General features: G+C 36.3%; 2 protein-coding genes across 4 annotated transcripts; one reads left to right on the top strand and one right to left on the bottom strand.

Moving 5' to 3' along the window:
- The first annotated feature begins 668 nt into the window (after positions 1 to 668).
- LOC104889163 (uncharacterized) lies at positions 669 to 3013 on the top strand. The gene is made up of 3 exons (XM_057392147.1): positions 669 to 1549; positions 1981 to 2180; positions 2223 to 3013. Exons 1-3 carry the CDS (start codon positions 669 to 671, stop codon positions 3011 to 3013), a joined length of 1872 nt encoding a protein of 623 aa, XP_057248130.1.
- Positions 3014 to 4487: 1474 nt separating this feature from the next.
- LOC104902891 (mitochondrial import inner membrane translocase subunit TIM17-2) lies at positions 4488 to 9627 on the bottom strand. Of its 3 annotated transcripts, none has more exons than XR_007269574.2 (3): positions 8676 to 9627; positions 5311 to 5388; positions 4488 to 4771 (listed from the first exon to the last, which is right to left on the bottom strand). XR_007269574.2 is itself a non-coding variant. In XM_010690822.4 (2 exons), exon 1 carries the CDS (start codon positions 9426 to 9428, stop codon positions 8697 to 8699), a length of 732 nt encoding a protein of 243 aa, XP_010689124.1. In that variant the 5' UTR covers positions 9429 to 9625; the 3' UTR covers positions 4488 to 4771; positions 8676 to 8696. The 3 variants fall into 3 exon arrangements, 1 of the variants encoding a protein (XP_010689124.1); XR_008967549.1 differs by having other exon boundaries at positions 5343 to 5388; XM_010690822.4 differs by lacking the exon at positions 5311 to 5388 and having other exon boundaries at positions 8676 to 9625.
- Positions 9628 to 17631: the final 8004 nt, after the last annotated feature.

Here is a 17631-nt window from a genome sequence, read left to right as displayed (position 1 = left end):
GACGCGCGCGCCCAGCACCACAATGGCTGCCAAATGTCAACTTTCCCTTTAAAAGCAACGGTTATTTTTTAAAATAGCCGTTGCATAATTTTGCCATTTTAAAAAAAATCTGCTAATTAAAAAAAAAAAATTATACCAACGTTCATATTTTTAATTGTCTATAAATAGAGACCAATTATGCCATATTTTAGATACATTCAAATTTCTCTACCTTTTCCAATCTTTAATTTCTCTAATTTTTCTCATCTTAATTATATATTTTATTCCTATACTCTTTAAATACTTCCAAACAAATTATCCATAATTATGAATCCTAATAATTCTAATTATGGAAATAGGCCTCAAAGAACCCCAAATTATCAATTTAATCTCAACCACCACAAAATCCAAATTTCCCACAAAATTCTAACTCCCCACAAAATTCTAATTTCCAACGTAATCCAAATTTCCAACAAAATTCAAATTCCCCACAAAATCCAAATTTCCATCAAAATTTCGAACAAAACCCAAATCGTCAAAATACTAATATTGCTTTTGATCCAAATATGCTCAATAACCCTCAAATCCAAGCCTTATTCCAAGCATTTGTACTCCAAAGTCAACAACCTTCTAATTTCGAAACCTCGCCCCATACTCCGGTGAATCTCTCATCTCCAATGTCTCAATATATGGATCAAAATCCTACAACTCCAGGGGGAGACGGGAGCAATAACCGAATACCGATTGGAGATTATTACCAAACTCAACAACTCGGAGACGATGATGATGCTTATGATGATGATGATGATGAAGATGAAGCGAACCAAGGTGGAAAAGGTAAAGATAAGATACTAAAAGAAAGGTGGGGACATGATGAGGATATAGCATTGGTCTCCGGATACCTTAATTGTGGTGGTGATCCATTAGTGGGAACATACCAGTCAAAGGCAAAGCTTTGGAAAGAAATCAAGCGCATCTACGATGTTGAAGTGGTAAAAAAACCATCACTCATCCACCCAAGGACCATGAAGTCAATTAAAGCGCATTGGAGAACCATCAACCGACTCGTGACTTTGTGGGTATCGCAACTCGGTGAAGCCGAGCGAATGAAATCAAGTGGAATGGCTATTACGGATGTAGAGGCTAAAGCTCATGAACTATACCAACAAAAACAAAATAATAAAGCTTTCAAATTGTACCATTGTTGGATGGGAATGAGACACCTTTCAAGATGGCAACCCGGATACGATTCAACTGTTGTGAGTCAATCAAGTTCAAAAAGGTCAAGTGATGAAGTTGTATCAGTCCGCCCGGATGGTGCGAAGAAGGCTAAGGCACAAAGAAAAATGAAAGGAGTAGCTACAAGTTTAGATGATTTCAACAACACTTTAAGTGAAATGCAAGGTGAGCGAATTACAATAAGGAAAAATATAGAAGAAATGATGGATTACCAAAAACAGCGAGATGAAAAGAAAATGAGGTTCAAGATGTATCAATTGTTGATGACCAAACCATCTCTTGATGCGGTTGAGTTCGAATACTATGAGAAGCTAAGAGAAGAGTTTATGAAGTAGTTTAGTGATAAGGTTGTTTTATTTAGTATCCTTCATTCTTTCGTAATTCTAGTATTTACTATCCTAGTTTGTATTGTTTTAATATTTTTATCTATTGAGAATCTTATCTTCTGAAAAGTGGATTACAATCTTATCTTTTGAAAATCTTTTTTTTTTGGGATTGTGTAGTCCTTTCTTATCTTCAGAGATTGCACTCTTATCATCAAATGTCTATAAAAGATGAATTGGTTGAATGATAACATCACACCATAACACCATCCTTCTTTCTACAAAAAATATCATTCTTCTTCCTTCAAACCACTTCATTCTTCTTCTCTTCTTGCAACAAAAGGAAACATGAACTTGGATTACAATTCTTCAAGTTCAAGTGATGACCAGTTTGATGATATGGTCAATAACATGATTTTATACAACGCGTATCTTGAAGAACAAGAAGACTACGTAATTCAACAAGTTGTTCAAACAATTGTTGCTCCAATCATAGAAGCCACTCAAAGAAGATCTCCCAAAAAAAAAATATTATTCCAAGAGATCGTGCTGATGCAAATCAAAGGTTAATGAACGATTACTTTGTTGATCGTCCTCTATATACCGAAGACATGTTCCGACGCAGATTTCGTATGCATCGTCCTCTTTTCTTTCGAATAATGAACACAGTCGCTGCGAAAGACAAATTTTTTCAACAACTACCATACGCAACTGGGAAGCTAGGTGCCTCCACTCATCAGAAATGCACAGCAGCATTGAGGTGTCTAGCATATGGATCAGCATCTGACGCAGTCGACGAGTACATCAAAATTGCTGAATCAACAGCAAAGGAGTGCCTTGTGCACTTTGTGCAAGGAATTCGAAAAGCTTTTACGATCGAGTACCTAAGGAGGCCTACAATAACCGACTTGCAACGCCTCTTACGTGACGGGGAAAGGCGGGGTTTTCCTGGAATGATGGGCAGCATAGATTGCATGCATTGGCAATGGAAAAATTGCCCACGAGCATGGAAAGGGTTGTATCAAGGTAGGTCCAAATCTGCAACGGTAATTCTAGAAGCCGTGGCCTCCGGAGACTTGCGGATATGGCATGCATTTTTCGGAACACCGGGAACTTGCAATGATATCAATGTATTGGCACGCTCTCCGGTGTTTGATGATCTTTATCAAGGAAGAGCTCCTGAGGTCACATTTAATGGATATATAAGGGATATACCTAAAGATGGGAATACATACAAAATGGCAGTGTTCATGCCAGCAATGATCCCACTATCTCCCGTCGATGAGTTGTTCACCAAACGTCAAGAATCAGTTCGGAAAGACGTCGAACGTGCGTTTGGGGTTTTACAAGCACGCTTTGCAATAATACAAAGGCCATCACTCATTTGGGATGAACACTTAATGTGGGAAATAATGCTGGCGTGTATCATTCTTCACAATATGATTGTCGAGGATGAACGGGTAATCATCTAAATTATCAAGACGCATCAGACTTCGAGCAAGAAAATGCTCATTGCTAGTACTTCGTCTAGCCATAGGCTTGAAACATATTCTGTTCAACCTGGTCGCTACAATGATATAGGGATGCAACAATATTTGCAAAGAATAGTGTGCGTGGGATAGAGATGTTCACAACTCCTTACAAAAGGACTTGGCTCAACACATTTGACACAATTGTCGCCAATCAACCAATGATGAGTGAATTATTGTTTGTAATATTAAGTTTAGCCATTGTTGTAAGAAATCTCAATTAAGTAGCTTAATTAAAAGATGAGCATAAATTAACGATTTATCATTTTAATAGCATGATTAGCAATTTACATAGCGTAATTAGCAACTACCGAATTTAATTAGTGTGTCAATTATTTATTGATTAATTATGAAATTAATGAGGATAATTACGATTTTTTTATTTAATTACAAAGAAATCATTTAAATATGGAATATAAATCAATAGAATAAAATATTAGTGGGGTATGGGAAGTAGGAGAGAGAAAATGTGGTGGGTATAGGAAATAAGAGAGAGAAGATAATGGGGAGGTAGATGAGTGGAGGTATGTGTTTCAAATTTGAGTAAGGTAAAATGGGGAGGTAGTGGAAAATGAGGTGGACAAATAAGGTGAGGAGAGAGAAGAAATGGGGTGCCCCATGAATGGAGATGCTCTTAGTTGTGTTTTCTATTTCTCTCATGTTTTTGCTATACCCCACCATATACTCTACCTCTTACCCAAAATATTTTTATTTAAAGAAACCCTCCATGTGGCTAGTATTCATTCGCTTGTCAATTTGCAACATTAAATAGCTCTTAGTTCACTGACATTAAAGCCTTTTGACATTGTACGTGTTGCATTTCAGCCAAACACAGGACCATTTCAGCCTATTACTCTTCTCCTTTTCCGAATGCAACGTTTGAAATAAAAAAATAATCAAATGGGGCAGTTTACATGGTGGGATATTACTCGTGAATGGAACACCATCCGAGGCTCGATTGGTCTGGCAGCAAGAACAAACCAAACTCCGAGACCAACTTGTTCCAATGAGCACGCTAAGTAAGACTAGCTCTTGACTCTCTTGGACCAGCTAAAACTCAACCATTGCACATGCTCTTAAGCCCTTGACATATCCCATCTGAGAATCCATTAATATTAATTTATAAAAGTACTTTAAAGTTTAATAGATGATCCTTCATTAACTTCTAAAATTATTCAAAAAATCTTGAACTCAACAGATTGGCTTTAGTTAATTTGTAAAATATCCTAAAAACTAGACAATAAACCCTTAAACCCTTGTAATTAGGGTTTGGCTTGAGTTCATTACTCAAACCAACATATTTAAGGGGGAAAGATCGGTAAGAGATGGTTACGACTTCACGAGAATATAATTGCATAGTTATACATACGAACACAATTTGATAAGCAGAAGTAATACACTTGTGGCAATTATAAGATGGACAAAATTATACATACATGAACCTATATAATCATAGGTACTTATATAACAAATTGCACGGGGTACTAATTACCGTTATGATTAGAGTAACAAAATATAAAAGCACACAATATAAGATGTAACTTGTACATCGCATATGCTTTATAACTAATTTGTCTCTAAAGAGGAATGCCATCCTCAATAACAATAACATAAAGAGTTTAACTAAAAATAATTAAGATCCTACAACTTCTAATTCTCTCAAAGACAACCACAGTCCCAAAGTCCAAAAGAATTTTCCACCTGCAAAAACAATCCAACAATGCACAATCAGTAAAGATTAGCTAGCAAATTTCCAAGCTAAAGGCTAATACAAATTAAGATAGCACCCCAAAAAAAACCAAACATAAAAATAAAAACTAAACATAGTATCGAGCATAGAAATATAAAGCAGCAACTGCATAGGTCAATTCCCCATATGAACCATAAATTATAAGGTAGGGGAAAGCCAAATGAATCGCAAGCCACGCCTCCTCGGCTAATCTAATTTAATAAATTCATATCATAGATTAATAAATTTTCACTGGATAAGTAGGCAATTCCAAAACTCAGATAATTCAATGAACCATGGAAACAGTTTTAAGAGAAGTTATTTGACAAGTCATTCCATAACTTTACAAGATTAGAACAATAACACACGTTTAAGTATTCATGATTCACACATAGCAAGAATCAAACAGTAGCCTGCATTAAAACATTGCAGTGAAGAGTTTTCATCAACCTACAGCCACCTGCACATGCACAATACCAGTACACACTCACACGCAAGTCCAAATACACACCAGTAAATCTCCAACGCCAACAGAATCATCACCTGACCCAATCCAACAACCCAGCAGATAGCAGCAGCCGTTGGCAACCTGCAACACCCACCAACATCAGGTACTACAGCATCCCCTCGCATCTATTAGACCTAAAGCACATTTGCTTAGCATGCACATCTCAGTACACCAGCACACATCCACAGTACACCACAACCTCTGCCCAGCTGTCACATTGCTATTACTAATGCTGTAATGCATCACTTAATACTGGTGCCTATGGCCAACACAAGCCGTCAAGCCCCCCAACAGATCACCCCAGATATGAGAAGGTTTGCTACAAGGCTATAAGCAGTTTGAATATTGATCCTAGATATGAAAAAGGCAAGTAGAGAAGGTTTAATCTGGGTCAAAAGACTAGAGGTGCTCCTATATATTAGGAAGAATCCGATGTTCCACCTACACACCAGTAAAAAACAAAATCCTAGCTAACTAAAATTGACAAGTTTGCTGATTGCAGATCAGAGTTGTCTTAGTTTAGACTGGGAATAAGAGCTTAATGTTGAGTTCAACTGTAACTACATAAGATAATCCCGTTCACAAAAGTTTTGCGTAGTCCATGTTAAAGCTTTGGTAGAATTTTATATTAAACACGGAACCTTACTGCCCAAAGTTGCTTTACACAAGAATCTTCTCAAACTGACACAAATCTGGACAGATCCATGTAAAATGATCAACCCGTGGTGAAAATGCAATCTTACCTTCCAACCATGAGCAATTACATATTATAGAAAAAAAAACAAATCCGTTGGTGCACTATGCATTAGATAGAAGGGACAAATGAAACAAGTAATACTTGACTTTTAGGTGTATGGTTTTAATTCAGACAGTATGAAAAATGACAACCTGATATCCGAATCAAATATCTAGAAGAAGAAGAAATGTAGGCATCTACCCTGTTATGGTAGTCAAAACTCAGCTACTTCAATAAAGTAAAATGAATCAACTACAGAAACACGAACAACAGGGGAATAAGGAAACTGTGCTTACAGACCATACACATCTTATACTGGACATACTCATCCAAATCCACACACATAAAATCTATTGCAGCATATTTTGTTGACTTTGTCCCTTTTATCAAACAATTTTAGTTTTGTAATGTTAATACAATTTTGCTAGTGTTATTTCAAAGAAAAGGAACTTTCATACGATAAATACCTTTCATAAATTTACACGCCAATACACAATAATGTTTTCCAAAATACAATGAGATACACAAACAAGTTCATATAGTCACCATAAGTCAAAGTGTGTCATACAGGTCACATTGATTCATCACTACATTTTGCTGAAGTGGAAAACAATGATTCACAAGTTTCCCTTTTATACCAATCATCATTCAAAGACATACCAATTCACATAACAGCAACACCCAAATCATGAAAGTAAAGCATTTGAAAATATTATCTCAAAGACATATCCGTAGATCAACAATACTCCTAATTGAAACCCTAATATGAAGTATTAACTATGTTACCTCAAAACCCGGGTGTCGTGTCTGACACGATACTTCACTTACATACTTTATTTTAAACAAAAAACTTGACTTTTTCTACAAAATAGCCGAGTTGGATGCTTAGACACCCGTATCCGAGTGACACTTAATCCGTGTTTGAGTAACATAGAGTATTAGTGAGAGGTTCAAAAATAAGAAACTTTATTCAGAGTTCCATCTTTTTGTTGAATGTTTATGTACATTTGATAATGGACCTGGAATGAGAAGATAGTAATTGGTTAAAATCTTAGATGTATAGAAATGAACCACTGACTTTGCAGTTCACCCTATGCTTTTATAAAAATTCCAGGCCCTTGTTGATTTACTTTTGAGACTTCGTCTAATCTACAATAACTTACCCATATATTCTACTACTAATTTCCTCACGATCTCAAGGCCCTTCTCCACTTCTATATTGAAACTTTTGCTGGCTTCTTATATTAGAAATTAAGCTTCATCAAGAATTGTTACTAAATACAAAATTACCAAACTAAACGGAAAGTAAAGACTACAAAGACAGTAACATTTAGACAGTAGAATATGAAGTCTGGTACTATGGTCTATCGTACTCAACACCTCAAAATTTCTTGGAGAAAATACATATTTTCATACAAAGCCCTAGAGCTTTAGTTCTCAATCTGAATTTTTTGTACCCTGTAGCAATGAATTGGAATGCAAATAGAAATTCCAGATTGGTAATATTGGAAACAAACCAACTGCTGTCATTCTTCTAGCCCAAAGCAGATAACATTACTCTAACCAAGGTCATCTAATGAAGAATAAACAACATACTTCCTCCGTTTCAATTTAGTTGTGACACTTTCTATTATAGGAAGTTTCAACTTAGTTATGACACGTTAGCTTTGGATAATAACTTCTCTCTATCTCTCTCCTATCACATGGGACCCATTTATTTTCTTTCTCTATCTCTCTCCTCTCCAAAAATTGTCTAGTAGTACGTGATTTTAAAAGCGTCACAACTAAATTGAAAAGGAGGAAGTACTTATTTTTTTAGGATGCAAACCACGAAAACCAAAAAGGAATATGAGACTTGGGAATTGGGAAACATCAAATGAATTCAACTTTATTAGCAAATAAATCAAGCTTAGATTAGAATCAACTACTCAAAGCTCTAGTTAATTTCAACCCACGAGAAAAAAATCTTGAATACCATATCAACCGCTTATCAGCCATCAATTCATCAACTAAGCAAGTATAAGAATCAGTAGGAACTCCTAAGAATTGAAGCAAATGATTTGGAAAGAATATAACCCACTCAACATGAACAAAAAAGTTCATGACTTTTGGTGCAAAATCAACAACATCAGTTAAAGTATAGACCCTAAGAAATTTAAAAAATACATTAATTAACTAGAGAAGTTGAGAATATGATCAAATACTTCCTCAATCATTAACACCTTCACTCAACATGAAGGTGCAACACTGGGGCCTATATGGTGTAAGAACAATGTCAGGATTCATCTTAACCTTATTAAACTATACCCAAAACCAATATAAACATATTGAACATCTACCCTAGCCAATGAAAATCCAATCTTGCAACCTAAAACACCCACAACAACCATTACACAATAGACAAAGCTGAAATCTTTAAAGCTACACCAAATTTCAAAGAACAATTAGGATACTGATTCATAAATATTCATAAAATCAAACCACATATACCATATGAATTGCATATCCTCCAGCTAAAAAAGCCAAAATCACCATTCAATAAGAATCTCATACCTCAAATAACAACTACATACACACACACACTCTACCAAAGAGCAGCAATAGAAATAATACAAAATAAACTTCTCCATACCCTGAAAACATAGCAGCAGTCTCATTTGTACTCAAAATTGGGCATAGGAGTAGGCGAATCAAAGCTCTCCAACACCTTAGCTTCACTACCTCCACCACTCGAACTTGTCTTACCCTCCTTCTTCCCATCACCACCACCACCAAACCACCCACCAAAAAACCCGGAACCAGCACCACCAGCACTACCACCATGATTAACCTCCTCAGACCCACCACCAATATTCGAAGGCGCTTTCATCTGACCAGGAATACCAAAGCCAGCATTACCCATCGGCGCGTGTTGTCCACCCATACCCACACCAGCCATATTAGGATCCTCATACATTATCTGAGGCGGTGGCGACATAACCCGATTAAGCATGATCCCAGCTCCCTCAATAAGAGCAAGAAGAATACCACCAAAAGCAGCGGACCTGCTGGAGGCTTTAAGACCCTGACGCATCTGGAGGAACCCACCTGTTGCAGCACCGGCGAAGATGGAGTTCCAAGGGTCCTCTTTTTGACGAGCGTAGACCATGGCGCAGTCGAAGGTTGAGAATAAACCTCCCCAAACGGCAAACCCCCCACCAGTTCGAGGTGCGTTCATGCGCATCGTCTGAGCCCCACCTAAGAGGCGCTCCCCTTTTGGGGAGTTGGCTGAGCCTTTGATGAAGTGGAAGATTGAACCTCCGACAGCTCCCATGGCGAAGGCACCACCTAAATCGTCGAGGATACGGTCTGGACACGGTTCTCGAGAAGTCTCCGGTGTTCCCATGGCGGCTGTGGAGGAGAGAGAAAGTCGGTGAAACTATGGAAAAATGACCTCTCTCAGAAAAGAGGGTTTACGAGGACTAGGAAGGAACAACCGAACAAGTTTTGTGATTCTCTCAAGTCTCAAGTAATAGAAGAAGGAATTATTTTCGCTAGGTTTTGGTTATGCGAATAAGGTATTAATCGGTCATATTTCACCCTCTCTTATTAATTGTTATCCTTGATTTATAGAAATAGAGATCGTATGAGATAATTAGAGATGATTATTCTAAGAAAAATAAACCAATCTGTATATATATATTTTTTTTTATGTTTCTTAGTGAACTTAAAATAATTATCGTATTTTAAAAAAATATGAAGCTCGTTTAATGAAATAGGTCTAAATTTATTTTAGATATTTGTTAAGAGTTGCGACTAGGTCAAGAAACTCGTATGCCTCAACTTGATTTGTTAAAAAGAATTTAGCTCTCGTAACTTCAACTAGCGATTGTATGTGCAGTGCGCTCAATAATACTTCCTTCATCAAGCCCGGTTCCAGGATAGGGTAAGAGGGGCAACTGTTTCGGGCCTAGCTTCAAAGGGACAAAATAGAATTTGTTGAATATGGGTTGCAGTATAAAAAATTTAGCATTCTAAAATCATATTATCATAATTTCATGGGTGTTGATTGTTGAATGTATTTAATGCATGGGTCTTTGAACCTTGAATAGGCCCCAATACAAATTTTGTAGCTTGACTTTTTAATTTTTTGAGTTGAATTTCCCTATTCGATGCAATACCAAGTTCCAACAAATATTTTGAGTAGGCCTATGTTCACTCCGTTTCCTAAAGATCTTCTCTCTTTCCGTTTAGGTGCGTTTCCAAAAGATCTTCCCTCTTTTACTTTATTCCTTATTTGAATTTTTTTTTTCCTTTTTACCCTCTCATGTCGCTATCATATAGTCCACTATTACATTATTAATTCAATTTTACTCCATTTTTCTCTCCTACTTTAACCTCTTTTTATTTGTTTATTTATCTTAACCCCTTTCTCTCTCCTACTTTACCCACCCCACACAAATTGATTCTCATTGGTATGTGTAGTAACAGTAACAAGGAAGATCTTTAGAAAATGGATGGAGTATGCTTTAGAATGTAAAAATGCATATTAGCTAATATTTTTTCATTTTCTTTATAATTTATAGTTTCATTATAATTTATAGTTTCATAGTATTTCAATGTATTCCCCTCATAAAAAAAATTCAAATATAGTTGTAGAAATATTTTCGTAGATTTTTTTGGTATATTTTCACATATATACATATCAATTGAAAAAAATAAGGCATAGATCGGATTTTACCTAGTATCTTAATATTTTAATATCTTATATGTGTGAGTATTAGTTTCAAACCAAAATTATTCTAATTTTTATTAAAGGGTCCTTCATTCTTGTTTGCCTTGTTTCAAACGTTTTGACTTTATCCTTATCAATAGACAACTTTGAACAATAATCTCTCTAATAATTTATTAGTAAAAATTATAAAAAGTTGAAATTTATGGAACAACATTTAGCATGCTCAAAGTTTGTATTATAATAGTCACAATTCGAGGTCAAGTAAGCACATGAATAATGGAAAAATCAAAACTTTTTAAGTAAAAAAAGAGGAAGTATGTATGCAGTTATATGCTATTATCACCATCAACAACTATTTACTATTGACTATTTTGTGTTAGATAATACTCCGATGACCTAAGAATAAATCTAAGGAAACATTCTGACCCAATTAATTATTTTAAAATGTATTTTAGGATATTAATGTATCATCATAAAATGATATTTAATATTTTTATTGTATGATAGAAATTAACCAATAGTTGGTGATACTGAGAACAAATAGTCGAGTACGGATTAATGATTTTACCAATTTACCCGAAAATTTGCTCAAGTGAGTTGTTGGACGTAATCGTAATAAACACTTTTCTCATTTGATCAAGCAGTGCGTGGTATGTCTCATTTTGTTGAATTAAATAAAGGTGATATTTGTTGATTGAGAGTATTATAATAAGGATGTTTTATATGAGTTTCAAAAGTTTAATTTGATATCCAAGAATATGTATTATATATCTTTTTAAAAAGTTGGTTTTAACTACCTTTTTTATGTAATTTTTTGAAAATAACTACCTTTATGAATATTTATCTAATCTAACTACATTTCTTGTGCAAATTTATTGGTTTTGCTACTTCTAAACGAATTTCATCCATTTTTCCATTAACAGGGGTCCAAACTTATCGTTTTTCACCCAATCTTCTTATCTATCTCTCTCTAATTTTCAGCATATATCCATTATTTCATCCAACTTCAAATACAATTTATCAATCATTCTTCAAATCAATCTTCACAAATTTAAATTAGGGTTTTGAAATATTATTAATTATAATAATTTAAAGAAAGTTCTACCAATTTCATTAATTCAAAGTAAATAAGTTTAAATTTCACAAATAAGGGTCCCTAACAAATGAGGTTTTACAAAAAATAGGAGTTCTTCAATATTAGGGTTGAACAATTTGAATTAAAGTATGCATTACAATAAAGAAAATTCAAATGAAAGCTTCAATTCTGCTAAACATTCATTGAATCAATTACAACTCATTAACAATTACAAGCTCTAATTATATAGAAATCGCAATTTAACAAAATTTCCAATTTTTGAAGAACTCTAATCCACAAAATGGTAAAATAATATTACTTTGCTAAGTTGAAATAGGTTAATGACCTTCTTTCATCATGTGATGATAATTCCAAACGAATTCTCAATTCAAAATTCTGGAGCTTGATGAAGAAAAATTGAAAGGCAAGTTATAGCTTAATTAGGTCTTGTTATTTTCCCCCTGATTTACTAAACACTGCCTATACGTATTATGTATTATTATTATTTTTACTTTTTCATCTGAAAAATATAAAATTTCAAGATTATTTACGTTAAACCAAACCAAGTTTCATTTTCAACATGGTAGAACCGAAAATATTGGTTCTGTTCCATATGAACAATGAAAAAAATTGGAAGAAAATGCTGGACGGTGAGAAGGAAACAGGAAAATAGCATGGAGAAAAAGACGAGAAGGGAGGTGATGCAGTTGTGTGAACTAATTTAATCGTATTTTAAAATCAATTTTTAGATCTAATGTCATTTTTCTAGGGTGTTGATTTGGGGCGAGGCGAAGAAGGGGCAACGATGGTGTTAGGCTCCAGCAGAGGAGGAAGGAGAAAAAGGGAGGAGAAGGAAGAAGAAGAAAGGAAGGCTTGTTGTGGTATTGGGCTCTAAGGAAGACAGTGAAGGAGGAAAGAGAAGAAGGGAAGAGGAGGAAGAAGAAGAAAGGAAGGGTTGTATGGGGTGTTGTGGAGGTAGGGACGGTTGGCGGGGGGTTAGAGATACGGGAATGGGGGTGGTTGGAGCTACGAGGATGGGGGTGGCTGGACATATGAGGATGGGGGTGGCTGGAGTCGGATGGTGGTGGTGGCAGCCCGATGATGGTTATGGTAGGTTAGAAAAGAGGAAGAAGAAGTAGAGGAGAGAGAAAAAAAAAAGAAAAATAATATAGTTTAAATATGGGTTGTGTTAAGTAAATTCAGGCAACAAATAGCGTGAAATAATTGTTTTCATAATATAAATAAGGAAGAATTAAGTTATGAGAGCAATACAATTGAGGATGAGCTCCAAGAGAAAGGGGAAAATACCATAAGTGGAGCCTCACTAACTTAATGGACTATTGGATGGAATCTCTTAAAGGGTAACAAAACCAATAATTTTTAAAAACATAGAATGTAGTTAAGTTAGAGAAAAAATAAGAAAGGTAATTATTTTAATAAAATGATATAAGAAAGGTAGTTAAGATCAAAAATCTTAATTTTAATAAGAGTTATTATCTTTGTTAGAAAGTTGGTTTTACTGGTACATTTATATGATTGTTGTAGTTTTCAAAGAGATTTTCTACTCTCCATTCTCAACTTCAGCTTTTCCTCAACAACATGCCTAATATCTTTCTTTGTGATTGACATGTTATCTAGCCCAGTTTTCTCATGTGCTAAAAAGCCTAAAATACCATGTATTTGTGGTACCCGCACTCCAACCTCAAAATAATTGAACAACTTTCTCCTCACATTCATTGTCAATTTTGCAATCATATACTCTTTCCCAGGCATTGCCTTACTAGGAGTAGGGTTGTGGTTAAGATTTTCAAGCAACATCTTCTTAATCTCCCACCATTTGCCCCTATTTAAATGGGTATATAAAAGCAATCCCCCACGAGGCCATGACACGGAATTTCCATTGTAGGATCCCCTCCGACTTTCATTGCCTCAACCTCTTGTTTAACTCTCTCCTAGCCCCCGTATCAAGTTTTCCATGACACTCACAAAGCCATATGATTTCCCTTTTTTTTTTCTTTTTGGAAAATTCTTTTTGGTAGCTCCCAAGATTTAACTTTTCTCTTCGGTTTTTTCACCAAATACCCCCGACAAATCAAAAAATTCACAATATACCCTCAATGTTTCAGAAATGCACCGTATACCCTTGAGTTTTCGAAAACGTGCACCAGATACCCTTTTGCCTAACTGCCGTTAACCCACAGTTAGCTTTATTTACAATTTTGCCATCATTAACCCTAAACCCTAATCTAACCTAACCCTAACCCTAATTCAATCCTAACCCTTACTCTAATCCTACCCCTAAACCCTAACCCTAACTCTTTGGCAGCCCCCACCCCCTCCCCTCCACCCCACCCCAGCCCCTACCCCCCCTCCCCCACCCCACCGCCGGCCTCCCCCACTCCCTACGCCTCTACCGCTCACCGCTGATTTCCCAGCCGCCGATTTCCCAGCCGCCGACTTCCCAGCCCCGCCGAATTCCTAGCCCCGACTTCACAACCCTTCGAACACCAAACCCCAACCCTTCCTCCTCAAACGCCAAACCCCCACCCCTCCCCCTCGAACGCGAAACCCATTCCACTCCCCTTCGAACGCCGGCGACCTTCGAAAAATCGAACTTGTTTCATGGGCGACGAACCTTTGAACCCTCCGTTTTATTGTACGACGCCATTGAGCAGGAGCGAAAGTGAGAGACGAATCAGCGGCAAATTTCCGACAGCGATGGAGACATCGGTGCGCAGGAGAGAGAACAAACGAAAAAAACTTAAAAAGTTCGTAAAAAATGAAGAAAGAGAACATGTGAGAGAGTGTCTGAAGTTGCGAGGGGGAGGGGGTGGGAGATTGCGACGGGAGGAGGGGGGGTGGGAGATTGCGATGGGAGGAGGGGGAGGGGTGGGAGTTGCGACGGAGGGAGGGGAGGGGTTGGGGGCTGCAGTTGGGCTGGGTTGGGAGATTGCGACGGCAGAGGGAGGGAGGGGGAGGGGGAGGGGGTGGGAGATTGCGACGGCAGAGGGAGGGTGGGTGGGGGGATGGTGGAGGGGGAGGGGGCTGGGTTGGGCTTAGGATTAAGGGTTAGGGTTTAGATTTTAGGGTTAGTAATTAGATTAAGGTTAGGGATTAGGTTTAGATTTTAGGGTTAGGAGTTAATTGTGGCAAAATGGTAAATAAAGTTAACGGGGAGTTAACGGCAGTTAAAAAAAGGGTATTTGGTGCACAAAAATGAAAAGTCAGGGGTATATGGTGAATTGTTGAACCATGTATTTGTGGTACCCGCACTCCAACCTCAAAATAATTGAACAACTTTCTCCTCACATTCATTGTCAATTTTGCAATCATATACTCTTTCCCAGGCATTGCCTTACTAGGAGTAGGGTTGTGGTTAAGATTTTCAAGCAACATCTTCTTAATCTCCCACCATTTGCCCCTATTTAAATGGGTATATAAAAGCAATCCCCACGAGGCCATGACACGGAATTTCCATTGTAGGATCCCCTCCGACTTTCATTGCCTCAACCTATTGTTTAACTCTCTCCTAGCCCCCGTATCAAGTTTTCCATGACACTCACAAAGCCATATGATTTCCCTTTTTTTTTTCTTTTTGGAAAATTCTTTTTGGTAGCTCCCAAGATTTGACTTTTCTCTTTGATAGTTTTTTTTTTTTTTGATTTTTTTTCTTTAGTAGCCCCCGGTTATTTTATCTGTTAATTTAGTAAGTTTAGTTAGTTTTTTTTTCCTTTTAACGTCCATTAGTTGTGTAAATTAGGTTAGTTAATTTTTGGGTATGAGTTTTGAGGCAATCTTAAACGGACAATTTTAACCTTTTAAACTACCTTTTTGTAAAAACGAATGCCACTAAGCACCCTTAATGGGCATCAATTTTGACAAGCCGGTCAAGCTTTTGAGGCAATCTCAAATAGACGATTTTGAACTTCAAAACAACTTTTTTTTTTGAAAAAACGGACATCACCGAGCGTCCTTTGTGGGCACGAATTCACCAACACGGTAATTTTTTAAACACGACTTTCGAGGCAATCTCATACGAGTAATTTTGACATTCGAGACGATTTCTTTTGAAAAAAATGGACGCCACCGAACGTACATTTTTCTCCGAAAAAATGTCTGTTTTGTAGGTCAAAATCTACATAGAAGATCACTTGAAATTTGTTTTCAAATTAGACAAACTCAAGACTACATTATCTTAACAGGTCCATTACATCTCACTCTAACCCAACACTATTCTCAAACATTTCGCACCAACCTAGTCGTCATTTCTCTTCTCCTCCTTTAAATTTCGAACTACGACATAAAATCTATCTATACTAATATATTAAAAGACGTTCCTAAGCAATGAACTACGCCGCGTGGTGCTTTTCCGCATAGTGTTTATTTTATGTAAACACACATACAATAAAAAAAATAGAACTTGCATATTATAAGATTTGATCTCATGAACTCTAGGTTATACACTAAAAAGTAAAAACCTTAACTACCCAACCAAGTAGTGCTTGGTATTACATATATAAAGTAAAATGTTAATAAATGAATACTATATTACTCGGAAAATAGCCCGAGTCTAAAAACTAGTTTTAGAAATAACTCGACAATCTTACTGAATAGAAGCTAGTTACTAAATTGATTAAACTAGTCATTAAATGTACTAAATAAATTGCGAGAATTCAATGAATTAAACCAGTCACTGAATAGATCAAACTAGTCACTATATTACTAAAAAAAGATGGTCCATCCTCTTTTCTATATTGAGCCTGAGCCGTCGCCTAATTTTAAACTAGAAGTAGGTGTTCTCTTACAAGACCAATTGTTTATTCTATTTTACCTGTATTGGGATGAAATTTGCGCAATCCCAAGTTTGACCTTCTTGACGGTCCGTTTGGTAGTCGTCAATAAATTGCGGTAATGAGAATGAATTTTAAGTGTAATTTTTATTAGGAAAACACCCTTAAAATCTCCATGGGGAGATATTTTTGCTCCACGGCCAAGCAATCTCACCCCTAAACTTGTGTTTTTGTCTCCAAGGGGAAAATTCAAGAAGGAAAGTGGACACTTTAGAGCATCTCCATTCATGGGGCACCCCATTTCTTCTCTCTCCTCACCTTATTTGTCCACCTCATTTTCCACTACCTCCCCATTTTACCTTACTCAAATTTGAAACACATACCTCCACTCATCTACCTCCCTATTTATCTTCTCTCTCTTATTTCTATACCACACCCCACTTTTCTCTCTCCTACTTTCCCATACCCCACCAATATTTTATCTATTGATTATATATTCCATATTAACATGATTTCTTTGTAATTAAATAAAAAAATCGTAATTATCCTCATTAATTTCATAATTAATCAATAAATAATTGACACACTAATTAAATTCGGTAGTTGCTAATTACGCTATGTAAATTGCTAATCACGCTATTAAAACGATAAATCGTTAATTTATGCTCATCTTTTAATTAAGCTACTTAATTGAGATTTCTTACAACAATGGCTAAACTTAATATTACAAACAATAATTCACTCATCATTGGTTGATTGGCGACAATTGTGCCAAATGTGTTGAGCCAAGTCCTTTTGTAAGGAGTTGTGAACATCTCTATCCCACGCATCAGCTCTTCTTTGCAAATATTGTTGCATCCCTATATCATTGTAGCGACCAGGTTGAACAGAAATATGTTTCAAGCCTATGGCTAGACGAAGTACTAGCAATCGAGGCATTTTCTTGCTCGAAGTCTGATGCGTCTTGATAATTTAGATATGTATCCCGTTCATCCTCGACAATCATATT

This window comes from Beta vulgaris, chromosome 9, assembly GCF_026745355.1.
Source record: "Beta vulgaris subsp. vulgaris cultivar EL10 chromosome 9, EL10.2, whole genome shotgun sequence".
Classification (NCBI taxonomy): Eukaryota; Viridiplantae; Streptophyta; class Magnoliopsida; order Caryophyllales; family Amaranthaceae; genus Beta; species Beta vulgaris.
The sequence above is the reverse complement of the archived record's forward strand: the minus strand, read 5'-3'. Positions and strand labels throughout refer to the sequence as shown.

Excerpts from the sequence above, each read along its gene's own strand:
- LOC104889163 (XM_057392147.1), top strand. The coding sequence starts at position 669 with ATGGATCAAAATCCTACAACTCCAGGGGGAGACGGGAGCAATAACCGA. Across the intron at positions 1,550-1,980 it reads CTAAGAGAAGAGTTTATGAA|AACAAGAAGACTACGTAATT; the intron begins GTAGTTTAGTGA and ends CGTATCTTGAAG. Across the intron at positions 2,181-2,222 it reads ACGCAGATTTCGTATGCATC|ACAAATTTTTTCAACAACTA; the intron begins GTCCTCTTTTCT and ends TCGCTGCGAAAG.
- LOC104902891 (XM_010690822.4), bottom strand. The coding sequence starts at position 9,428 with ATGGGAACACCGGAGACTTCTCGAGAACCGTGTCCAGACCGTATCCTC.